Source organism: Cebus imitator, unplaced genomic scaffold (genome assembly GCF_001604975.1).
Source record: "Cebus imitator isolate Cc_AM_T3 unplaced genomic scaffold, Cebus_imitator-1.0 Scaffold201, whole genome shotgun sequence".
NCBI classification, from domain to species: Eukaryota; Metazoa; Chordata; class Mammalia; order Primates; family Cebidae; genus Cebus; species Cebus imitator.
This window is the reverse complement of record NW_016107516.1, coordinates 1862618-1888570: the sequence shown is the minus strand read 5'-3', so window position 1 is coordinate 1888570 and position 25953 is coordinate 1862618. Positions and strand designations below refer to the sequence as shown.

At 42.2% G+C, this 25953-nt stretch overlaps 2 protein-coding genes across 3 annotated transcripts in view; both read left to right on the top strand.

Annotated features, from left to right (window-relative positions):
• Positions 1–1185, top strand: part of TMPRSS7 (transmembrane serine protease 7) — a 36409-nt gene extending 35224 nt beyond the window's left edge. The window contains exon 18 of the mRNA XM_017547796.2: positions 340–1185. Coding sequence (XP_017403285.1) covers positions 340–510 — 171 coding nt within the window. The 3' untranslated portion in view covers positions 511–1185. The remainder of the gene's footprint in view (positions 1–339) is intronic.
• Positions 1186–3501: 2316 nt separating this feature from the next.
• CUNH3orf52 (chromosome unknown C3orf52 homolog) overlaps positions 3502–25953 on the top strand; it is a 36501-nt gene continuing 14049 nt past the window's right edge. The window contains exons 1-4 of one of the 2 annotated variants that reach the window (XM_017547792.2): positions 3502–3869; positions 4123–4184; positions 12408–12537; positions 22462–22589. In XM_017547792.2, the coding sequence (XP_017403281.1) occupies positions 3845–3869; positions 4123–4184; positions 12408–12537; positions 22462–22589 (345 nt within the window). In that variant the 5' untranslated portion in view covers positions 3502–3844. Of the gene's footprint in view, positions 3870–4122; positions 4185–5357; positions 5563–12407; positions 12538–22461; positions 22590–25953 lie in introns of those variants that run through there. The other variant, XM_017547791.1, reaches the window with a different exon arrangement.

Genomic DNA, 25953 nt, shown 5'->3' with positions numbered 1-25953 from the left:
CACCACCACCACCGTCACCACCACCGCCACCACTCCTTTATTAGGTTTATTCTTGTTTAGGGGTATGTGAGAGTTGTTTTCTCCAATAAGAAGTTTCTAATGTTATTCTTGGCCTAAAGAATCATGTTTTTTCTAACGAACACAACTATTTGATTATAGGCAGAAAAATTCTAAAATGATAGGAGTTTCACATTCATTTTTGACACTTCCCAAATGGGATCAGCCAAGCAAAAATCTGTCATAACAGGACGCTTGAACACAATTCATTAGATGCAATAAAGATGAAACTGATGATCATAAGACAAATTTACTTTCTACTTACATTATTGTTTTGTGTAGGGAGATTCAGGTGGACCTCTAGCTTGTCGAAGAAAAAGTGATGGAAGATGGATTTTGACTGGCATTGTTAGCTGGGGACATGGATGTGGACGACCAAATTTTCCTGGTGTTTACACAAGGGTGTCAAACTTTGTTCCCTGGATTCATAAATATGTCCCTTCTCTTTTGTAATTGTACTAGTTGGATTTTTACTGTGATTTATGTTAAAAATAGATACTTTAAACTGATGCAATAATTATTAATAAAATGAGTCCCTTACTTTTTTCAACTGGAAATGTCAAATTGCATACATTTAATACTTATTGAGAGATTAATATGTATTCCATAACAAGTTTTTCCAAGAAAATAACTATATTCATTCTTATGTATCAAAAGTCTATTGATTCAGAGATGGAAGAAACCTAAAGTAATGTTATAAACCAAGCCTCTAAAAACAATAAAAAATGAGAGAGATGTTCAGGGATCCTTCTTCTATGTCCCTATTCAGTGTTCAGATATTCATAAAACTTAGAGCAAATTTGACTTATTAAAATAAGAAATTCCAACAAAAACCATACCTGACCTTCAGCAATTTCAAGAAACTAAATGCACAAAATATCTCCTTTGCAAATGCAAATAAAGCAAAATTCAGTTATTGACAGAAAAAGTACCTATATTGTTGCTTTACAATCCAATTTTGTCTAACCATATCATAGTGGACCATCTTCAGCCATGGCACATGGTAATGTTGTGTACAGAGAAACAACCCACCAACAAAACTGACAGCCACCTTTACTAAATGGCAGAATAAAGCATCATGGTAACTGAATCAAAAGCATGTATATGAGATTCAGAGAAATTGTTGTAATGCTCGTCAGCAGAAAAAAGGCAAAGAAATTTTGAATGATTGTTGTGAAAGTGAAATTTTTCAGAAATATTATCATCTGGCTTTTGGTTCTTTTCTAAAACCCCAGTGGCTGAGACTTTCTTTTACTTTCAGACTCCCTTAGCAGGCCGATAGATCCAAAGTTCAAGGGGATCTGTCTGGTAGCAGGCACCAGACAACTGCAGACAGGATATCTAGGCTGTGTCTCAACAGCAGGCACTCTTATAATACCTTACATAGTTGTAAACCTATACATACTCTCAATGTATCTTAGTTCTTGATTTATTTTGTCTTGATTTAGAAGGTTTCATAGTTGATATCAGAATATTCTTTTACTTCACAGAAGCCAGAATTGACAGTACCACCAAATAAGTGAAAACAACAGAAAAAGGGGTGATATTTGTTTTCCTGTTACAAAGTCAAAGGAGTATTAACAATACTATTATCAGGTATAGTCTATTGATAGAATATTGCACAGAACCTTAGAAAATCTTAATGTAACAGCAAAAAGAGAGCAAAAGGTGTCATCCCCCAGGCCACATAAATTTTTCAGTTCATAGAACATATTTTGATTTGTTAAAAGACTGTTCCCTCAGATTAAGGATAAAGCATCTTAATAATACCTTTATGAATAGGCCCCAAAGGTTTCAGTAAACTGGCTATATGATAGTGTAATTCAGAGGGCCAAGTGTACCATTAATTCAAAAGGGAGGACTTGGCTACTGAATCCACTAGACAGAAGAGTAAACTGGCTGATAGTTCGTATAATCTACATTTATTTTGTCTGGATGGCTGTGACCTATATACAAGGTGAGTTGTACTTTCTACTTTATGGTCATTTCTAGGGTGTAGAATTGCTCTTCACAAAATACATGAAAACCTTTGCATAAGTTTGTGATCTCAGTTAGGGGACGGAGGAGGGCTGGCATGATCTATCAGATTCATCAGAGGGAGTTTTTGAAAGCACGTGTATGCACTACCACTGGTATTAAAGTGAGTACACTATGTTCCTTAGCAGTGCTGAGGCAGGGAAAAGGTTGAAAAACAAACCTAACTTATTTGGATATTGCATGTTAAGATGTATTTAGAACCTGAATGATGTGGGATATCCACTTCATTCCTGCAAAGGTGTAAAGTAAGGCAAGTCTCAAGATTGGTTTTGTTAGCAGAGTGGAATGGCCTTCATAAACCAAGACAGAAGCATTTCATGTGCCATATTACAGGGGAGAATTTGTAGGGACTCATGCCCTCTTTCACAGTGCCTTGAAAATAGCACAGTGAAGCACCACAAACCAACCATTTCGCAATTGTTTTCTACTTGATTAGCCTGAGCGGCTGGCCCAGTTGCTGATGTTTGAAGTAGTACTGCTTGTCATCTGACAACACACAGGAACAAACTGCTGCATATTCAAGAGTCACAGACCTATTTGAAGGGGATGAGATAATTTGGCATATTGGTGATATCACTCGGATGATGTTACATTGTTTTTTGGTTTATATGATAACCATTAATTTGCTTCTTAAAAGGATTTAAGAAGAAGATCAAGTACTATTACAAAAGAGCAACATTGAAAATATTATATTGGTCAGCAAATATGTTTTAATTTTTTAATGTTATTTAAATTGGACTCTTCAAACCTAATAGTAAAGAAATTATTTTTGAAATAATAGTACATTTAAAAAGCTACCCTTATGTAAATAAATTCTGAAGGAATTACAAAAACAAATGTACGTAGAGTTTGGTTTCTCATTCACAAATGCCTGACTTTCATCAGAATTGTTTAATCTAAAGCTGGTTGTACCTCCAGGGAGAAACACCTCTTTCTAACTTATTCTGAATCCTTAGTGTGAGTCAAACTGGCAGGACGAAAAAAGTTTTCAGGTAGGTGTTGGGACTCTCATCTGCATTCTAGGTCAGCTGTCTGGAGATTAAGAAATTTGCAGTTAACAGAAACAGGAAGAGGAACAGGTTGCAAATAAGAATTTAAGTAGTTCAGGTAATATGGGAGGTGTCAGCAAGTGTCAGTGATCAGGAAAACAGGACAGGACAGGAAGAAAAATCAATGTCAAAAGAAAACATTGAGTCAAAGGTTAGTTCTGAGTGCTAAGAGTTGAGGGAGGGTGGGGATTAGTTACAAAGACATAGTCAGGGAATGTAAGGGAGCATTTATTGAGATCCTTTCATTTTTCAGGCACAGGAATAAATGCCTTACCTTAATCTTCCTGACTCTGCTAGGTTGGAATCATTTTATAAGAAAATAGACAGATATTAAACAGCTTGCCCAAGAACACAGACATAGTGAGAGTCTAAATTTGATTCTAGTTCTGTCTGCCTTCAGAACTTATACTCCTTCCACCGTACCATGAGGACACGGGTTAGGCATATGGAATGATGGAAATGCATTCAAATCTAATAAGAGAACATATAAACCTTGCTTAACAGTCCTCAAAAGGCATTAGAAGATGTGGTTTAGGATGTGCCTGAGACAGAAACAGTTGCTTTTTAATTCTCTGGGGAGTGAAGGAGACTTTAGGTATCTGCGCCTGGAGAAACCAGGCTTGGACGAGAACTACTAACCATCTGATATGAGAAAAAAATCTCACATTTAGGTTGAACTCCTGCAATCAAATGAGGGAACTATGAGAACAGTTTTCTGGACCCTGGGTAAGAATAGGGGTGGGGAGAATCAGAAGTTTGAGAGGTCTCAGTGCTTCCAGTCAGGTCTGCATGTTTTTGTGACTACAGATCCTATCAAGACCTCCCCCCAAATTCCCACACCCTTCACTGGCTTTAGTTCTTAATCAGTCTCCAGTCCCTTTTAGGCCTAGGGGTGTTAACAGCTTCTCGCTACTGCGAGTCCCTGGGTACCCCACCATTCCTTGTTGATTCCCTTAACCTTTGCTCCTTAGTTAAAAAGCCTGTTCAAAAATCCCAGCTGAGAGTGCAGCCGGATTCCTGCAGGATCTGACTAGAGCAGAAGTCAGTGCGGGCCAGCAGCTGAGTCACTACCCGACTCCCTTAGCAGGTGGATAGATCCAAAGTTCAAGGGGATCTGTCTGGTAGCAGGCACCAGACAACTGGAGACAGGATATCTAGGCTGTGTCTCAACAGCAGGCGGTGAAGATGCCAGACTTCGACTCAAGTCAACATATTTGGAGTGGAGCTGATTTACATGTTTCTTGTTAATGGTCTGTGTGTGTGTGTGTGTGTGTGTGTGTGTGTGTGTGTGTGTGTGTGTGTTGCGTGGGGGTGAGAAGTAGGGAGCAGGACTATTCTGAACAGAAGCTTGAGAGGTGAGGCCCTTGGCCCAACCCACGCTGTGCTTGGCAAATGTAATCCCAGGCTAACTAAACCGGAAGTTCTGATCTATAGATAGGGCGTCAAGGAGATTGTGTGTGTGTGTTTGTAAGGCCCCTCCCCGCAAAGATAAATAATAATGGTCAACATTTATGGGTGCTTGCTGTGTCAGTCGCTGTTCTGACTGCTTTGCTTACAGCAGCTCTTGCAATCCTGGTAACAACTACATTAGGAGGGGATAAATATTACGCCAACTTTCCAGGTGAGGATGCTGGCACAGAGAGTTGAAGCCCGAGGTCTCACAGTGAGGAACCCTTTGGGTGGAGAATAACCCAGATAGACTGGTTCCAGAGTCCGCTGTCCCCAGCACCACACAATACTGTCTCTGGGCCTGACTCTGGACTTGAAGTGTGTTGGTGTGTATTATTCATCTTCATATACTCAGAACCTAGCACCATGCTGGCACGAGGCATGGTTATTTGTCGATTGAATGAATGACCTTTTACTAGGCCGCGAGGACTGTGGCAAACCCCAACAAGCCAGCAGTTCTTAGGGTTAGATCGCAAATTTTCCTCGGTTGGACGGAGCGGCCGGGCCCATCCTTTCCTTACCGACACCCAGGCTGACCGTAAGCTGAGATGGTTTGCATCTGCAGGCGCAGGGAAAGGCATAGCAGGCAGCGCCGAGAACAAACCAGAAAAACAGCCCTCGGCTCTGGAACCCACGGCGGGCAGGGCCTCAGGTGCTCTACTCCGCGGGATCCAGGGAGTGGCCGCCACTCACCGCGCGCCCCTCCTGTCGGCTCCGGCCCGCTCCCGCCGCCTGAGGTCCGCGGCGCCCCGCCCAGCGGGGGAGGAGGAGGCGGGGAAGTCACTCCGGTCTCTGCCTGCGGTGTGGCCTCCCGCGGAGCCGCTCAGACCTTCACGGCCGGCCCATGGACCCGGCCCAACCCTCGCCGCCCGTAGTCCAGCTGGAGCTGTCGGCGCTGGAGCGGCAGCCAGACGAGCACACGCCTCTCAATGGTGCCGTCCGTTTGGACGAGGTGGCCCTGCCGGCCGAGGTAAGGTCCCCTTGGCGCCGGCCGTAGCTTACCGGCGGCGGGACGGCGGGACCCGGGCCTGGCACCCGCGAGTTTCGGGTTTCCAGCCGGGCGGGGCGTGCGCGACTGCTCCGGACGGAGCCGAGTCACCGCGACACCTTCCGGCCCGAGCAGTCCCTTCCCGAGCCCTCGGGGCCCTCCGACCCCCGAGGCACTCGGGGATCCTACTGGTGACGTGTGGCCGCTGCTGTCTTCAGAGACTGACTCCGGAGACAGGTAGTTTTTTAAAGTCATGTAACTTTTAATTCAGTTTTTCTTTTTTCCAGTAGAGAGAATGAGAATGACAGATTGAGTGTCCTCCTTCTCTCGGAATGTCTTCTGCCTCCCTCTTACCTTCACTGTCTTGCCGCTCTTCTCCCTCCTTGTCGCAGCCCCCAGCCCCCTTCCCTGCCTACCATCCCTCAAGCACTTTCGGCCTTCTCCCAGCCTGGCCATTTGGTTCTGCAGGAAGAGAGATAGGGGAGAGCACAGAGGAGGGAGAGCAGTCAGAAGGAGAAGCTGTAGGGCTGGGGTGTGGGGATCGGCGGGGGTTGAACTTGCCCTGTTCAGTTGAAAGAAAGTAATTTCAAAGTTCTTGTGTGGAGGGATGAGACTTCGCCCACTTTGCCTTTACCTTCTCTCAATCCCTAAGAGAGTCCCTGGCGATTTTTAGGCCACACGCTCTTTTCGGATTCAACCCTAGCAATGATGAGAACATTATTCACTCTCATCAAAGACTTGTAAAACATCAGAGCTTTGAATTCCCAGCCATCCACCTTCTGATTAACCCCTAAGATTGGCTTGAGGTTTTCTGGGTACACAGAACTCCTCATATAGAGCCCCGACCTGATCTTTCGAGGCCCCACTCCTCCACCCCCAACTTTTTGGCTGCCCAGCTGTTGATTTTAGGGATAGGCAGGAAATTCGAAAGTTGAAAGCATTGCTTTTGTTTACATCGATTCCTGGAACTATTGCAAAGTCCGCTTTTATAGGTACTCTGGAGAGTCATTTGGAAACTTATTTCTGAATAAAATATGAATGCCACAGAAGAATGAAGTTTGAACGAAGACAGGCTGGTCACCAGTGCAAGTGGCCACAACTGTGAACTTGCTGTATGGGTCCTCCAGGACGGTGTCTAGGAATGGGAGTTGAAATACTTGCCTCAGATTAGATAGACCTGGACACCCTAAAGACTCCCTAGCTTGGAACTGATCCAGAGATCTGGTGACAGTTTCACCACTTAAAAGTGTGTCCCAGGGGCAAGGCTGTCCCGTAGTGGTAATGTGTGCCTACTCCGGCTACTGTGAAGCCCAGGAATGCCTTGTTGAAAACAGCTGATGGGTAGAACATGTCAAATCCATGCAGGGTTATCAGTATTCTATAATTCTTTAGCACCTACCCTGTAGCAATTGCTCTTTCATGTTATTGTGATGCCCTCATTAGTCAGGTATGTACAAATACCCTACGCTTCTTTGTAAGTTAGCTTTGTAGGTCACCCAGCAGGAGAGCTGTCCTCAGCAACAGGATGGAGTGAAGGTGAAGGGCTACAGGAGCATTTGGAGTGTGTTCAGGGAATGCTTGGACTGGGAAACCTTTCACAAAGAGAAAAAAAAAAGCCTTGCCTAATGTGCTAATCGTTCTCTTTGGTTCTATCAAATAAAATGAAGTGTGTTTCAGTTGGAAAAGTCAATAAATATAGGCTCATTAAAAAGATTCAGACGAGATTCAGACACAAGAATTTTGTGTGTTGGTCTCTTTGAACTGTATAAGATTTCCAATTTTGAAACGCAGCTTAAGTCCATGTATTTTCATTAACCCTGTTTTGTAACTGTCTTGTGACAAACACCTTTGATGCATAAATGCGTTTAATTATCACAACTAATTTAAGAGGAAGGTGCCAGTGTTCAATCTGATTTGTCAGATTGAAGATGCTGAGTGAAGAAATTGAGGGAGGCTTTGAAGAGTTACCAGAATGCTCAGGTTCACTCAGTGGTGCCTCTGAAGCTTGAATGTATTTTTTTAAGGTCTCAAACCTATGCTGTTTTTGTTGATATACTCTATCTATCATCTATCTTCATTTAATTAAAATATATGTCATATATAATTGATGCTTATTTATAGTTGCCTCAATTATTAATTACTACTAATTTCTATAAGTTAGGTAATTTGTAATTAGGTAATTTAAACGAGCTAGGAGTTGAGTATCACATCGGGAATGATGGAGGTGCGGATGGATGGGTGAGGAATTGGGAACCATTCTGGAATGATTGGTAAGAAGACATCTCTCTTCCTCCTTGGAAGAGCTGTGGTTGGAGAGTGAACAAAAGCAGCAGAAAGAACTTCTTTCCCTTTGTCATCTGTGCTTGGCACTTGAGACAAAGGAATACAAGCCACTGAACTCTGCTTTGCCTGCTGTCACTGTAAATATGGCAATCTGGTTGGGTCAAAAATGAGAAAGAAATTATGAGTAATAGAGTGAGGCTAGTTTTCTTTTATGGCTTATTACAGGGCCTCTGACTCGGTTTTCAAATAGAAGTCCCAGAGGCATTTTAAGTGATGGCATCATTTGAATAATAACAAACCAGTAAATTGATAGTTTTGAGGGAGGTAAGATTTATTTCTATGGGCTAGCTAAAAATTAGCTCCATTGTCACGTGTTGTTCAGTTTAGGACAAGAATCAACTGGCTTTTTTGTGCTTGGATCAAACAAGTGGATTAAATCCCACAATGAATATTATAAAGAGTTTTCTACCTATAAGAAAATTTTCCCTGATCTGTGTAATATCTGTTCCCGATTGAGTCAAAAAGAAGAAAAACTTTTGGGATCCAAGAGATAGGTATCCTGCCGCTGTTGCAGGATCCTGTGCCATGTATTTTTTTTTTTTTTTTTTTTTTTTTGAGATGGAGTCTCGCTCTTGTTACCCAGGCTGGAGTGCAATGGTGCGATCTCGGCTCACCGCAACCTCCGTCTCCTGGGTTCAGGCAATTCTCCTGCCTCAGCCTCCTGAGTAGCTGGGATTACAGGCATGTGCCGCCATGCCCCGCTAATTTTTTGTAGTTTTAGTAGAGACGGGGTTTCACCATGTTGACCAGGATGGTCTCGATCTCTTGACCTCGTGATCCACCCGCCTCGGCCTCCCAAAGTGCTGGGATTACAGGCTTGAGCCACCGCGCCCGGCTGTGCCATGTATTTAGACCTTTATCTAAAGACGGTTATGAATACCTGGGGAATGTTCACAGGAAAGTCCCGAAAATTCTTGAGCCGTATAATACGATCACAGAATATAAGATGCAGTTTGCACGTATCAATTATTGAGCCATGTAAAACAATCATAGAATGTAAGATTCAGTTGCAAGATCTCCGGAAGGCACCTTGCAGAAGAATCTACCTGTGGCCTCTCCTCACCACCTAGAATTTGGGCAAGGGAGATGAAGCCAGTGAAGAAGGCAATGTGTCTTCATGATCCAATTTTGAGGCAAGACTCAGATGGCACAAGTAGCACACATCTACTATGTCAGAGGCTCCTTACCCCCAGGGCACATTGGAAGCTCCTGGGGGTACCTCTAAAAGATACTAATTCTTCAGCTGATTCTGATGTGCAGACAGCTGAGAAGCACTGTACACACAATTGTTTGGCTGGGCGTGTCTGACAGTTTTGTGTGGGTGTGTGTGTTTCCTTTTTCATTTGAGACAGGGTCTCACTCCTGCCCCGCAGGCTGGAGTGCAGTAGTACGCTAATCGCTCACCCTAGTCTCGACCTCTTGGGTTCAAGTGATCCTCCTACCTCAGACTTCTCAGTATCTGGGACCATGTGTGTAAACCATCATGCCTGGCTTTTTAAAAATTTTTATTTTTTGTAGTGACAATTTTATAATGACATAAAGTCCGTGAATATTAATCATGTAAGGGAAGTGCTCAGCGGTCTTGCTGTTAGAGCTGAGGACAGGTCAATGAGGGCACTAGGCTGCAGGAAGAGGCATTTCCTACAGATGAGGGCTGTATAATTTTGAGCTGAGGTCCTCCAGGAAGTCACAGAGTAATTAGTGGTTTTTTTCAACCGCTGGAGTCCTGCTTTATGATCTCTAAGGGACAGCATAAGTAAACACATGAAACCCCGTCTGTACTAAAAATACAAAAATTAGCTGGGCATGGTGGCAGGTGCCTGTAATCCCAGCTACTGGGGAGGCTGAGGCAGGAGAATCGCTTGAACTGGGAGGCAGAGGACGTGCATTGACACTCATTCTATAGCTCATTTGAAACTAGATGTTTCCTTTTGTGCTAATCTTTATGGGTCCCAGCTGCCTTTTGTGTGAAGGCTGAAAACAGCACCAGGCCTTTGGCCTCAGGAGCTGTGTAAGTGGGGAGATGTTTCTGTCCCCTGAGAAGTTAGAGATTCCTTGTATTGGGATGTCTTTTGCCTGTGTGCCTTCCCCTGGCTTTCTGCAGGTTTTGAGTGGGGATGAGAGGTGACCTATCCCTGGACTCTAGAAATGCACTTAACTCAAGAGGGTTTTCTTTTGTCAAGATATGCCTAGGGGCCAGGCACAGTGGCTCACGCTTGTAATCCCAGCCCTTTGGGAGGCCGAAGCGGGTGAATCATGAGGCTAGGAGTTTGAGACCAGCCTGGCCAACACAGTGAAACCCTGTCTCTACTCAAAATACAAAAATTAGCTGGGCATAGTGGCAGGCGCATGTAATCCCAGCTACTTGGGAGGCCGAGGCAGGAGAGTCACTTGAACAGGGGAGGCAGAGGTTATAGTGAGCTGAGATCGCACCGCTGCACTCCAGCCTGGGCAACAGTGCTAGACTCTGTCTCAAAAAAAAAAAAAAGATTTCCTCAGGGCCTTTAGTGCTCCCCTGGCGCCTGTGACAGGCTGGGCCTCAGAGTCAGTGTAAGGTGCACTTAGGAAATCCAATGTAAGCCCCTCCTCTAGATTTTCTCAAAGTCCACTCTTAAAATTTCTAGAGCCCTCTACAACTAAACAGCACACAACTGTTAAATGTATATTACCTGTAGGAGGCACAGGTGTGGAATATAAGAACAGGGACGTTTAAGAGCACGCTTCCTCTATGTGGTTTCAGTTTACCTAGAAAGATAAGGCTAGTCTCTGTTTGTATTTGAACCTGAAACCAGACAGGGCGGTCAGTGGCAGCAGCAGGTGGGCTATGTGGACAGTTCATGTATTAGAAGATCTCACTGCGGGCAGGTGGGGAGGGAGGCTTCCACTAAAGGGAAGATTTGACCTAGCTCCTGAAGGGTGGGAAGCCTCAGACCAGAGGTCTCAGCCCTATTAAATCAATTGATTCACTTCAGAAGGTTTAAAATTACAAGCCATGGCCTGCTCCCACCTCCCTTACAATCTGGTCCACTAGGCACAGGTGGGGCCTAGGTATGTGTCAGTTAAAATCTTCCCCCAGGGATTCTGATGTGCAGCTAGACTTGGGTGCCTCTAATTGAGAAGGTTGGAAATACAGTCCAAATGTGGACTGACCGCTTCCTTTTCTGATGGCCACCACCAAAATAAGAATGGGAGAGAAAGCAGGCCAGGTGTCAGTCAGGAGTGAGCCTCCTGGAGTGCCAGCGAACACTGAGGAATGACTGAGGCGGGTTTCGCCCTTCAGCTGAGCTCCCAGTAATTGTTTAGCAGATGCTTTGTGTCCATTATCTCTAGTTTTTGCAACAATCCTGTGAGCTACATTTAGTATTTATATATTTTAAAGTTGAGGACTTTGGGGCCTGTGAGTTTCAGTAGCTTGCTTAAAGCCACCTTGCCTTTAAGTGATATACCTTGGTTTGGAATCCAAGTGTGTTAGATACAGAAACATATTTTTTTCCATTGTATTCTGTCGTTTCCTGTGGTCTGTATGTAAGAATTACCTAATGGTGGAGTGGGAAGTAGAAGAGTCATGGGACCATATAGGGGAAGGAGGCGCCCTCCATGACACCCTCATAAACCGGAGCTCCATACAGGGAAGCTGGGAGACTCTGGACAAAAGGGAGAGTTGGAGAGCTTTGTGGAGACACACAGCAAGGATTGGTCCTGGCTCACCTCTCTGAATTGCGTCTCTGAAATGGGCTAGTGCACACCCTGAGGGGCTGTCGGGATTAAGTGAAATGACACTGGTGCTCAATAAACCATAGCAGTTGTACTTGTTTTCATTGACCCCACCTCTGTCTCCCTCCAGCCTTCTCACCCAGCCTTTGCAGCTTATTTCCTGTTGTCTCTTTCACCTGTCCTTTCATTTCCCTTCCTCGCACTTTTTTACCTAGAACCTAGGCCACAGCAGTACCCTTGTAGTTTTTTCTTGGTGTTTCCACTCGAAACTACACATCATTTTCCCTTAATTTTCAACTAGGCTCTGGTGTTTCAAAACTTTCAACTTACCCAATTAAGTCCAATCTCTTCGGGGACAGCAATCAACATCCTCTGAGTGTGCTCCCAGCCTTTCACTCTCTCTAATCTCAACTTTCATTATTTACCTCTGAAAGCCACATTCCAATCAGCAGACTAGTCTGCTGGCCAGTTCCATTACGAATCAACACTGTGGATGCTCCTTCCTGGGTTTGGAAGGCCTTCAAAAACCCATCTTTCAAAATCCCGCCTATTCTCCCCACCTCAGAGCCCCCAGAGCATTTTCTTGCTAACTTCTTTGTGAGGTTCTGTTCTGCCTCTGATGTATATATTTGTAAACTTGATTCAGTAGAGTGTTGCCCTGAGGTCAGGGTCTTGCTGCCTTCATTTCTGTGTCACTGGCCCATCCTAGGTATTCAGAAATGTCTGTTGCAACAAAATGACTGCCTCACAATCTCCCTCTGCCTTTCTAGGCTAACAAGGAAAGCCCCTGGAGCTCCTGTAATAAGAATGTAGTTGGAAGGTGCAAACTGTGGATGATCGTCACCTCCATTTTCCTAGGTTTCATTATAGTGATCATCGTAGGCTTATGTCTTGCTGGAGGTAAGAGGATTTAGATGTGAATAAGTTGACACGTTCTAAGAACTTAAGGCTTGTGACTCACACTGAAATGGAAGATGTACTCATGGCCATTTCATTATTCATTACATGAATTTAAGACTGGGTTGGAGCCGGGCGCGGTGGCTCAAGCCTGTAATCCCAGCACTTTGGGAGGCTGAGGCAGGTGGATCACGAGGTCAAGAGATCGAGACCATCCTGGTCAACATGGTGAAACCCCGTCTCTACTAAAAATACAAAACATTAGCTGGGCATGGTGGCGCACACCTGTAGTCCCAGCTACTTGGGAGGCTGAGGCAGGAGAATTGCCTGAACCCAGGAGGCGGAGGTTGCGGTGAGCCGAGATGGCGCCATTGCACTCCAGCCTGCGTGACAAGAGTGAAACTCCGTCTCAAAAAAAAAAAAAAAAAAAGACTGGGTTGGAATATATTGTATGGGTAGGAGCTATGCCTGATTCTTGTGTTTTTGTTGTTGTATTTTCTTGTTTTATGAGCTCCAGAAGTAGTATAGAAACCAGTGTTTTACTTTAAACTCTGCTCATTGGATGTTGTAGAGGTTTCTTAACATTTTAACTTACTTAAACACTGATTTATATTTTATTACATCCTGATACCCATTAATTTGGATTCTTTTTCTTATCATTTGTTTGCTAAAAATAATTATACTTCCTCTGGTATGTCTAGTATATTACCATAATGATAAAATAATAAATTTGAAAGAGTTTTTAAAAACTTTGAATAACCATGTGTCCATAAGCTGTCATTATTTTATTTATTTATTTATTTATTTTTTTTTTGAGGGAGAGTCTCACTCTGTCATCCAGGCTGGAGTGCAGTGGCATGACCTCGGCTCACTGCAACCTCTGCCTCCCAGATGGAAACAATTCTCGTGCCTCAGCCTTCAAAATAGCTGGAATTACAATCATGCACCACCATGCCCAGCTAATTTTTGTATTTTTAGTAGAGATGGGGTTTTGCCATGTTGTCCAGGCTGGTCTTGAACTCCTGCCCGCCTTGGTCTTCCAAAATGCTGGGATTAGTGGCATGAGCCACCATGCCTGTCCCAATTTTAACAGTGGCATGAGCCACCATGCCTGTCCCAATTTTAACACATTTTAGAAATGACTGTTTATTATATTAGTGTTGCATGTGTGTATAAAACAAAAAAACTTACACAATGCTAACTATATATGGCTACATCTATTACATATATTATTTTGTTGCTTATTTTGATTGAAAAATGATACATGTTCAGTTACCCGTAAAACCCATCTATAATATTAATATTTTGTCATATTTTCTTCTAGTCTTTTGCTTATTTGCATTTCTAAAATAATTTGAGATTAGATTTCTTTATAGTCTTGTAGCCCACCTTTAGGATTTTGATGTTACATTGAGATCATTTTGTCGAGTCATTAAAAATCCTTTGTGAACATGATTTTCTTAATGATTTCATGATATAGTCTTTCACATCATTTAAAGCCCTTTGGGTAGTTAACACTTTTTAGTAATTATTAGTATTTGTTAAAGTTTTTACAGTGCATAAATACAGCATCCTCCAGTGGACAATCACTTCAATTTCAAAATGAGAAAGAAGAAATTTGTTTTTATTGATATGTGGGGGTGATGGTAGAGGGGGGCTCATCTGATGCTGGGAAACTCCTGAGCATGATCCAGCCTTCATGTGGACGTGGGCTGAGTCCATCTCTCAGTAACAAACCCAGTCATAGAATGAGCGCTCTCCAGTCTCTCCAGAGGGGGTTCTTAGGAATTGTCCTCAGAAACTACATTTTCCATTTACCTCTTGTTACCCCTTCTCTCAATCCTTTAATTTCCTGCCTTAGAGTTTTGTAGTTCCTGAAGGAATAGGAAAACTTTGATGACATCAGCCAACCTCCAGCACATGAGTTTCCTGGCCAAGCACCATGTCTACTTACTTATTTAGGGCATTGTTTAGGTGTGATGGGTGACTCTTTGAGGCTGTAAGCTGGTATTAAGGTGGGAGAAAGCTAATAAGGTGTCCTGTACCTTCTCCATCATGCTGAGGATAATAGTTTTGGTATGAGCATTGCCATACTTCCTATTCATATCAATTCCAACACATGGATGTTGAAAATGAGGTTGAGTAGCACAATCTTGTCCTGACACAGCTAGTTGGTGCTGTCCTAGAAGTTGATATTTGGACCCTGTTGACATCTGGTGCCTATCATAAAGGATGAGGCAAGAGATATAGGTGGTTTAATATTCAGAATTCTAAAGCACAAGTCCCAGGATCTGTCTTCCATTCTCAATAAGTCATCTAACCTCTTCACCTCACTAAGAACAGTCTGCAGAGGAAGATATTTCACTTTCTTTCACAGTTTTTTCTGGAGATGTGAAAGGTTATGGGATAATATTCAGGGAAGAATTTTTTTAACACTTGTAATGCAAACTTTATTTTTAATTTAATTGTAAATTTGTGTTCTGACATGTTAATGCTTTAAGATTTTTCGAACTACTTTTTTAATCAAGGAAATACTTTTATTTTACTTGGCATCTCAGCTCTTAGGTATTCAAGCCTGCAGGGAGAGTCATGTTACACGTGAGGGTGGAGGAGCTGTAATAGGTAAAGAGGAGTGGGGCAGGGGCTCCTTTCTGTGACAGTCCCAGCCTTGTGCCCAGCTCTGTAGGCATGTTGGGCAAGATGATCTGCAATAATCGGCCACTTCCTAATTGCCAAGCCCATTAATATGAATCAAATATTTATGGAAATTTCAAGAACTGTGTGGGAAATGAAATGCTGTCTGGGGAAAAAACACTGTTGGGAGAGTAAAGGGCTTTGCCTGTGGCTGTCTGGATTTACTGGGAGACTAAGGTTCCTCAGGAACTACATTTGCCATTTGTGGCCTGCTTAGCCTTCTCTAAACCCCTTAATCTCCTGTCTCAAGGCCCTATAGTCTTCAGACTGAAGCTTGGAGGCAGAAGTGTTAACTGTTGCTCTTCAGTAGGCAAGTCTTTGCAAAACTACCCAGAAAGGTTGAGGAAGCTGAGAGGCAAAACAAAAAAACAAAAAACCAGCAACTGACAAATCCATTACTCAGAAAGAAACATTTAACAGGGTTTTTTGAATAGAAGTCATGCCTTGGGCAGCAGTGAGAAGGGATGTGTTGGACAATTTCGTAAGGGCAGGATTTATGGCATGTAGATAACGTCAAGGTTGTTTTGACCTGCCAGTGAGATTTATGGTAAGTATGTGCTGTCATACAAGGAACAGTACATGAAATAGAAATCTGAGAGGCATTTCCAGAGCTGGGATTAATCAGAACTTAACATGGTGAATTAACAACTAAGATGGAATTTATTAAAAAAAAATTTTTTTTAGCTTTATTTCATTTTTAATGGACAAATAATATTGTATATATTTATGAGGTACAAAGTGATATGTGATATTTCCATACATGAATACATTGTGGAATGATCAAATCAGAGTAACTAGCATATCCATTACCTCAAATATTTATCATTTCTTTGTGGTAAGAACATTTAAAATCCTCTCTTTTAGCTATTTTGAAATATATAACACATTATTATTAACTGTAGTCACCCTGCCATGCAACAGATCACAGAACTTATTCCTCTTGTCTGAAACTTTGTACCCATTAACTGATGTCCCCCCTTTCCCTGTTCAGCCCCCTCCCACCCCAACCTCTGGCAACCACCATTCTACTTTCTACTTCTATGAGTTTCACTTCTTAACATTTCACATGTAAGTGAGATAATGCAATATTAGTCTCTCTGTGCCTGTGCCTGGCTTATTTCACTTAGCATAGTGTCTTCTAGTTTCATCCATATTGTTGCAAATGACAGAATTCCTTTTTTTTTTTTTAAGCTAAATAGTATTCTATTGTGTTTCTTTAGCCTATATAGTTATGCACTGGGGTTGACACAAAATGGGACGGTGAAAGCATCTCAGAACAGAAAGTTGGGGAGGGCAGGGTGTCTAGTGGGGAGTTGTATTTTGTCACTCAAATTAAGAATTGTCAGCATGTGGTGATAATAAAAGCAGATCAACTTGTAGTAGGTTTTATTATTGCTGCTTGTTCTCTACAGACTGTGCAACCTTTATTGCCTGTACCTGTGGTGGGCTTGCCCACTACTCTAACCTTGTATGTGCCATTGAAGTAATGACAAATTCAGAATCATGGCTTAGCTTAAGACACTGAATAGGGGCTTTGAATGCACTAGGGGAAAAAAAGCCTAGTCATACACCTGACACAATTGACATGGACATTTTTTAATGTCCAATTTTATGGGCAGAGCCGAGGGAATTCTTTTGAGACTCTTTAGGGAAAAGGTATTAATGGATTCTTTCCTTCTCCATAAGGAATTATAAATTCCTTGATTTGAAAGGTACAGAAATAAAAGTCATTTTATTTCTTTTTCTCAGTCATTTTCTTTCTGGATAATTTGGAGAACCAATTGAGTATTATCAAGGGTTCTCCTTTCTTCACTAATTCACCCTAGTAATGGGGGATCGAGACCCTGAATAACACTTTACTAATGAAGTTTTGGTTGGGGCAAAATATTTTAAATGTTGCAAAAACAAAACTATGACAAGTAGGTGGATGCTTAGAAACATGATTTAAATTGATAACATTCTGAGCACCCTTATGTGATATCCCCCAACATTATACCCCAGATTCTTGCCTGACCCTAATCTCTTAATTTACACACCCTTCAATGAGTAGGAATGCTGTGGTACTGAACTGTCAGCAACAGCTGATTGACTGTGTTGAGTGAATTGTCTACATTTTATGATGTCACATGGTTCTGGCAGACTGACAGTTTTCACAGGGTAATGCTCCCTGGTGTAGGGTGACTCATGGGAAAATCCTAGGCAGACAGCATTAACAAGCTATAAGCTGCCAAGGTCATTTGGGGCAGGCACATGAGAGCAGCGCTAGACCCAGTACCTTGAAATTTCTTTCTATTTTCACCTGTTTATCTTTTCTTTAAATCACTGATGTTTCTCTACTTTACCAAAACCAATATTCTTACCTGTGGTCTCTAAATAATACCTTTCAGTTTCCTCTGACCAGAGATCTTCAGATATGTCCTCCTCTCTCTAAGCATCCTCAGGTTCTTCTGAATTTGTGCCCAGTGTTCCATGATTGGGATGCCAATCATGTGGGAGTTATTTATATCCTACTGCTCAAGGTCATTGCCAAAGTCCAATCACAAAAATTCAAAAAGTTGCAACCTCAGGCATAAATAGGTTAACTCTTCAAATGCACTAGCATCTTCTCTCTTTCAAAGCAATCTTCTATCAGGATTATTTCTACTTCATTTAGATACATATTTTTCTCTCTCTCTTCTTTCACTGACAGAGTTCCAGAAAGAAAGGTCTGCATTTGAATCTTGCCTTCTGCTTACTCACAAACCTCTTGTATCTATTGGTCCCCAGCTTTTCTTCCCAATATTACTAGCAATTGTCTGATCATGAAAACCAGTCTTTCTCTGTCTCCTGCCTATTGTGAGCCTTTAGCTCTGTCAACTTCATTATACTCTTCTGAGTCTATAGAACTCCTGGACTTTAGGTTTATTTTGCTATTTTTGCTCTTGGTCTCTGCATTGTGGGTTCATGAAGCTTCCGTTCAGCTTTCTGACTTTTCACATTCTTCATTTTTTTCCTTAGAGAGGTCATTCACTCCCAGGGCAACAGCCATGACTCCAAGAAGGTGACTCCTAAATCTACATCTGTACAATTTTCCCGAGTTTTGGAGATACTCTTGGCTAGAGAGCTTTATCTAGAAATAACTGTCATCATCTCAATTATTATACATGTGAAACTACCATTTGTTTGTATGCTATCTTAGTCTGCTTGGGCTCCCATAACAAACTATCATAAACTAGGTAGCTTATACATAACAGAAATTTATTGCTTACAGTTCTGGAGGTTGGGAACTCCAAGATCAAAGTGTCAGCACATTTGCTGTCTGGTGAGGGCACACTGTCTATTTTGTAGATCATGCCTTCTAGCTATATCCTCCTATGGAATAAGGAGAAAGGCAGCTTTCTGGAGCCTCTTTTATAAGGGCACTAATACCATTCATAGTGCTCTCCCCTCATGATCTAATCACCTCCCAAAGGCCTCACCCTCTAAGACCATCCGATATAGTTTGGATCTGTGTCCCTGCCCAAATCTCATGCTGAATGGGAAGAGGGGTCTGTTGGGAGGTGATTGGATCATGGGGGTGGATTTCCCCTTTGCTGTTCTCATGATAGTGCATTGGTTCTCATGAGCTCTGATGATTTAAAAGTGTGTGGCACTTCCTTCTTTGCTCTTTCTCTCTCTCTCCTGCTCCTCCATGGTAAGACATGCTTGTTTCCCCTGAGCCTTCTGTTATATTGCAGGTTTCCTGAGGGCTCCCATCCTTGCTTCCTGTGAAACCTGCAGAACTGCCAGACAATTAGATCTCTTTTCTTCATAAATTACCCAGCCTCAGGTAGTTCTTTATAGCAGTGTGAGGATGCAGTAATACACAATCACATTGGTGGTTAGATTTCAACTTACGCATTTTTCAGGGAGACACAAACATTCAGATCATAGCGTATCCTTTATCCCAATTTGCTCATCTTTTCCCCTATTCACTCACCCTTTATATGAGACCAAGTTTATTTTAGTTCTGCTACTATCCAGTTGTATAACTTTAGGCAAACTTGTCAACCCTCTGGACCTGTTTTCACACTTATAAAATGTAAATGGTTTTGGAATCTGAGTCTATAAATAAACCTTGACCCTAATACATACTAGTTCATTGACCTGAACAAATCATGCATTTTCTCTAAGCCTCCATGCCTTCATTTAAAAATGAAAACAACAATATTTAACTCATTTGGTTGATGTGAGGATTACGTGAGGACAGTATTTGTGTAAAGTGCATAGCAGAGTGTTTGTGCATCATACTTAATAGGGTAGCTATTATTCTTCCTGTTCCTGGCCTTGAGATCTTGGAACCCTTTTTGATTTCTTCTTTCCCATATCTAGGTAATGGCCAAATCTTACCAGTCATTCCTTGATAGTGTCTTGATAGTAACTTTCCCACTTACTACAAGGCAGCATGCAGGATACTTTGTGCAGGTTGGTTTTCATCTTTGCTATCACCTACATTGTAGGTATTGAAATTTCTGCTGGGGAAGCAGCTTCAGAGGTCACATGGCTAAGAAATAGCCAACAGGAGTTCAAACTGAGTCTGGTTACCTTTAAAGCCAGCTCTGTTTCCACTCTCCTGGCACTTCTCATTATCTTTTTTCTTTTTGTTCCCACTGCTGTCAGTCAAATCAGTCTGTTCCAAACTTGTGCCTGTTGGCCTCTCTGCCACCTCTCTCCCAGTTCTATTTTATCCCATCCGTGACCACCCGATTAACCTCCGTTAAACACCAGCCTCTACTTTCTTCATAGGAGATGTTTAGCAACACTCCATCACCCCTTGAAGGCATCTGGCATTTAAGGCCTCTCTGTCAAGCTTAATTTTCTCATATTTTAGCCAAAGAGCTGTTTTTATTTTCCTTCAATGTGTAACGTATGTTTTTGTGATTTTTTAAAAATATGTTTTTCTACATGAAAAAGTGCAGCCCAGATTATCTGATTAGTGACATAAAAACTCCACTGACTGGATAGCCTGTCATTGTTATTATTGCTATTGTATTGACACACACAACTTATTTAGCTAGATCTTGGTACAGATTCATGAAATGACACACGTTAAGTACATTTCATTAGAGCTATTTTGGAAGGCCTGTTTTCACACTTGGTATCTCTTCTCAGTATCCATGAGTTTAGCAGTTACTTGAATCTTACATCTATCCTCTTGGCATCTCCTACTGTTTTCTGATGCATTGGTATCTATTATGGAAATCTACATGGTAGGTATAGAGCTCAAAGATATCCCTTGCAATATTATTTATAGAAGTCAAAAGCTGAAAATGACAGATGTCATCTTTAAGAAAATAGGTGAGCCTATTATGAATATTATGAATCAATTAAAATAATCTTTGCAAGGAATTTTAAGCACATGGAAATGGCTTTTATGTATATGACAAAAGAATCAGGATAAGTAAGCAATAATAGCAACAAATGACCAAAAGCAGGATATAAATTACCTATTTGTTAAGACCTCAAATATAATCAAGTATAAGAGAACAAACCCTGTTGATTTCAGTATTATTAGTATTTTTTTTCTTTGCTTTGTTATGATTTCCTATACTTTGCATGTTTTTTGCTATGAATGCATAACTTTTTTTTAAATCATACAACATAATATTATGAATTATAACAAGTAAGGACACAGGGATAATTTTCTATGCTTGGGGGTCCCCAAGGTTACTCCTAGATTTGCCAATTTGCTAGGAGGATGCACAGGACTCAGCATGCAGTTCTGCTGATGGCCATGATCTATTACAGCAAAAAGATACGTTAATGATTTATCCAGCAAAATCCAGAGAAAACCAGGAGTAAGCTTTCAAGAGTTCTCTCTCAGTGGAGTTGCACCACACTTGTTTAATTCCTCTAGCAATAGGCTGTGACAGCACATATGAGATCTCATCTACTAGGAAAGCTTATTAGAGATTCAGTGCCCAGGGTTTTCACTGGGGGTTGATCATATATGTAGCTTCTGCCTACCATGCACCAAAAATCCAGACTCCCAGAAGGAAAGGAGATGTTAGCCACACTGTACAAATAGTTGAGGCACGGTGAGCCCCTCTCATCAGGGAATGGTGGGAACCGTCCCCAAATCCAGGTTCTAGGATGCCAGCCAGGAGGAATTTCGAGGAGGCCTTCCTTATGCTAGCAATCTCAGGCCTACTATATTAACTGTTTTCTAAACATTCCTTGCCCCTAATGCCTCACATTTCCAGATGTCCTCACAGAATGAGTAACAGGAATGCCAGGAATCTTCCTCCTTTTTACCTGCCCTTCCATCACAAACACTAAATTTATTCCACTATGGTCTTAAAGTCTGTGGCAATATGAGCACCTGGTTCTTCCCACCCACGCCTTTCTCAGGGCCAGAGAAATGGTCTCTTGTGTGGGGCCAGCTGGTGAGGCTGGCCTAGAGCCAGGAGAGCATAATTAGCACACTAGTGCCAGCTTCTGGTGCCTAGCTCCTCACTCTGTGTGATTTTCCTTTAGTTCCAACTACTTAAAAATCAATTAGATAGCAGTCATTAGAACACAAGCAGCAACACATAACTAATTGTCCCAGGAAGGTAATTCCTGCACACCCTGGGGCTCTCAGCAAGGTTAACTTCCCTTCTGCAAGCAGAACGTGTCAACATACCTGTCCAGTGAGACATAGTCTAGAGCGATGACTTCATGCCTGTCTTCTGTCTTCCTGGGGAGACTTCAAAACATGGGCTTGCACTCTCATTTTCTAGTCCCACCTCTGTTGTTTGGGTTAGTGATACTACTTTTTCATGGAGGTCTTTGCCAGCACAGAATTGGGAGGCGAGTTGATGCAGTTGTTTGCTCCCACTTCCTGTCCTCCATCAGTCATGTTCATTTCTCCCACCATCCCCCAGTACCTGGCTTGACACCTGTGTACCTAGCTAAGCTGCAGATTCAGTTTAATAAGGAAGTTCGTATTCTTCTTACTCCCTCTGGCCCTTTCCCCAGTCTGTATTCAGTGGAATCTGAGGCTCTTTTGCTATGAAACAAACTTTTTATCCTGATGGAGGCAGACCCCTGTATTTTACTCAATTTTACTGAGTGGAGAAAGTATTTCTGCTTATACGTGCTTGCTGTGTTCAGCCTTTACCCTTGATGCTCATAGTTATGTGTAAGTATGGTAGCCAATGGAATGAATAAGTTTATTATTTTATGCAGGTGTTTACTTTTGTTTTTCATTTCCACCTCCCCTACTCTCTTTAGTAACTTATGTTGATGAAGATGAAAATGAAATACTTGAATTATCATCAAATAAAACATTCTTGATCATGCTGAAGATTCCAGAGGAGTGTGTGGCTGAAGAGGATTTGCCTCACCTGCTCACTGAAAGGGTAATTCCATCTTATGTATTGCTTAAGGAGTTCTTGACATTAGAATATGAGTTTCACTAGAATAATTGGCATGTAGCTATAGAGTAAGTAGCTTCAATTTTGGATTATTTGTCTGGATTTTAGCAGGAAATGATGCTTATAAATATGTTTTCTGACCAAATACCGCATGTTCTCACTTACAAGTGGGAGCTGAATCATGAGAACTCATGGACACAAAGAGGGGAACAACACACACTGGTGCCCACTTAAGGGTGGAGGGTGGGAGGAGGGAGAGGATCAGAAAAAAAATAACTATTGGATACTACTAGGCTTAGTACCTGGGTGACAAAATAATCTGTACAACAAACTGCTGTGACACGAGTTTACCTATATAACAAACTTGCACGTTTTCTCCTGAACATAAAAGTTTGTTAAAAAGAAATAAGTAAATATCTTTACTGTAGTGCAAAGCCAGAGGGAAGAGTCCTGGCCTCCAGTTGCACAAATGCTGGAGGACGCTGTTCTTTTTACTCCCTCAGGTCCTATATTTGATCCAACCTGTAGTATTCATCGAGGGTCTGTGATGTGCTAGACAGCATGCCAAGTGCCAGGCCACATGGTGCCCTCAGTGGGCTCACAGTCCAAGTACAGGAAGTAACTAAAAAGATAGGTTTATAACAGCATGATGTGTTCTAGCGTGGTTTACAATGGCAAAGGAGAGGCACCCGAGCTACCTGAGGTGAAGATGAAGGTGTGAAAGGCCTCTTAAGTGAAGTGATGCTCAGGATGAGTTTTGAAACAAGGTAGGAATTTTCTAAATAGAAAAGCATGGCACATTAAAGGATCTGCAAAGTAGAATACTGTGGCCTTCCCATGCTGCGTGGTGACAGCTTGCAGAGATGAGGCTAAAAAGAAAGGCAGGGGTCAGGTCATGAAGGCTTTCTGACTCTTTGGTAAGGCACCAAAATATTTTAATCAGCGGGTTGACATGGTTAGATTTATTCCTTTTAGCCTTTCTGTGTTTTGGTGGAGAAAGACTGGAGGAAGAGATCAGTTAGAAGGTGTTGCAATAGTCCAGGTGAGAAATGAGGGAGGCTTGAACTAGGGCAGTGTGAGGAAAATAAGGAAGATTTGCATGAGGCTTAAGAGGTATTCTCGCCCAACAGGAGTCTGTGACTGACTGGGTGGTAGTGAGGGAGAGCGTACCTCCAGGCTCTGGTTGAGTAATTGGGCAGATGGATAATGGGTGTCAGTCATGGGGTGAGAAATGCAGCAGAATGAACCCCTGCGTGAGATGGAAGCTCTGCAGCCAGACTAGGAGGGTTGGTCGGGCCATCCTGATCATCCTGTCAAAGACAGGGTGGTTCACAGCCAGAACCAGAAATTCTGGTAAGAAAATCTAGGCAAGAGCAGCCTGCCCTCTGTTAGACTCTTCTCTGCCATTGCTGGGCTGAATGGAGTGAGCGCTGGTTATCTGGCTTCCATTTGATTTGATTCCTACAAAAGCTCCTGAAGAGGCGATTCCATCTAGGTCACATCAGAGTCAGTTTCTGGGTACCCATGCATGAAATTTGATTGCTTCTTTTATCACAGGAGTTGGTATCTTGTGATGATTACTCCAGATTTCTCTTTCTCCTTCTCTTCATTTATATCTTTGAAAATTTTTTTAGATTGTTTAAATTTATTTATTTTATTTTTATTTCTATAGGTTTTTGGGGACTAGGTGGTGTTTGGTTACATGAATAAGTTCCTTAGTGGTGATTTCTGAAATTTTGTGCACCCATCACCCAGGCAGTGTACACTGTAGCCAATTTGTATTCTTTTATCCCTCACCCCCACCACCGTTTCCCTCGAGTCCCCAGTCTTCATTTATATCTTATCTTCAGCTCCTTTTTCTCCTTTCTTCCTACCTGCTTCCCGAGGCAAGTTGCAGAGTGAGAAGCTTCTTGCTGCTTTCTTCTTGGTTGCTTTTTTAATGGAAAGGTTTTGCATTTGCTGAGCAGAAATAAAACGAGTCAGCATCCACGTGTGTCACCTATAGCAGAGAAGACTGTCTATTTCAAAGGGAAATGAATGTTCATTTTTCACTTTACAACCATATCTCTTGCATAGAGGCAGATAACGAGGAAATTCTCTGGGCATTTTGAGCTCATCACTAGGTAGTGGCAAAGGAGCAGGGACTGACATTGATACCTGTGGCAGATCCACAGATTTCTCTGAGCCATTTTCTTCTCTGATACACGGAAATCAGTGCAGTTTCTCTGTATACCTCAGGTGCAAGTGAGATTACATAAAAATAACTTGAAAAACATTTTTAAAGAATTATCTTATTTACAGGTGATCAAAGTAAGGCATAGTAAGTTAACAAATTCCTGCCTTTCATTTACCAAGGAAATATGCTCAGGAGGTATTGCTGTCTTATTGTAAGATCAATAGCTCCTTTCTTCCATTAGGTTAAGTTAACCTAATTATATTCAGAAGTTTCTGGATATAAAAGGTAAATGGAAATGGGCATTTGTGGAGGAAAAACTATTTTTTTCTCTATATTCACATTCAATGCAGAACACTTCTGTGGCCACATGTGTGGTTTTTTTCCACACCAACCAATTATCTGCCACCAGCTGGGTGTCCTGCAATCCGGTTCAATTCTGACATGATCTGCCTGGAGTTAGTGCAGACCCCACAGTTTAAGGGTTCAGCCCCACAAAAATTCCCCCACTTAAGATGCCAATTACAAGTCTAGGTTGTCACTTTTGCTTCTGATCAAGCAACTGCAAATTGGAGGTTTTCAAAACCCCACCTTGGGTTTGATCATTTGCTAGAATGGCTCACAGAATTCAGGGAAGCATTACATTTATGGCACATTGTAAAGGATAGAGGATATCAAAAGCCAGATGAAAAAGTACATAGGGCAGGCATGTGGGAAGGAACGTGAGTGTCCATGTCCTTTTCAGGTATGCCAGCCTCCCTTGTGTACATGTGTTCAGCCACCTGGGAGCTCTCCAGACTCTCTTTTAGAGATTTTTATGGAAGTTTCATTACATAGGCATGATGGATTATTAGCTCTCTCTCCAGCCACTTTCCCCTCTGGAGGATGGGGGGTGAAGATGGGGCCAAAAGTTTCCTCCTCTTCCTCCTCCTCCTCCTTCTTCTTCCTCTTCTTCCTCTTCTTCTCCTTCACAGTTTTCACTATGTTCTTCTTCTTGTTCTCTTCTCTTTCTCCTTCTTCTCCGTCCCCTTCTCCTTCCCATCTCCTCCTTCTTCTTCCTTTCCCTTCCTCTTCTTCCCCTTCTTTTTTCTCTCCTTCCTTCCTTCCTTCCTTCCTTCCTTCCCTCCCTCCCTCCCTCCCTCCCTCCTTCCTTCCTTCCTTCCTTCTTCCCCTCCT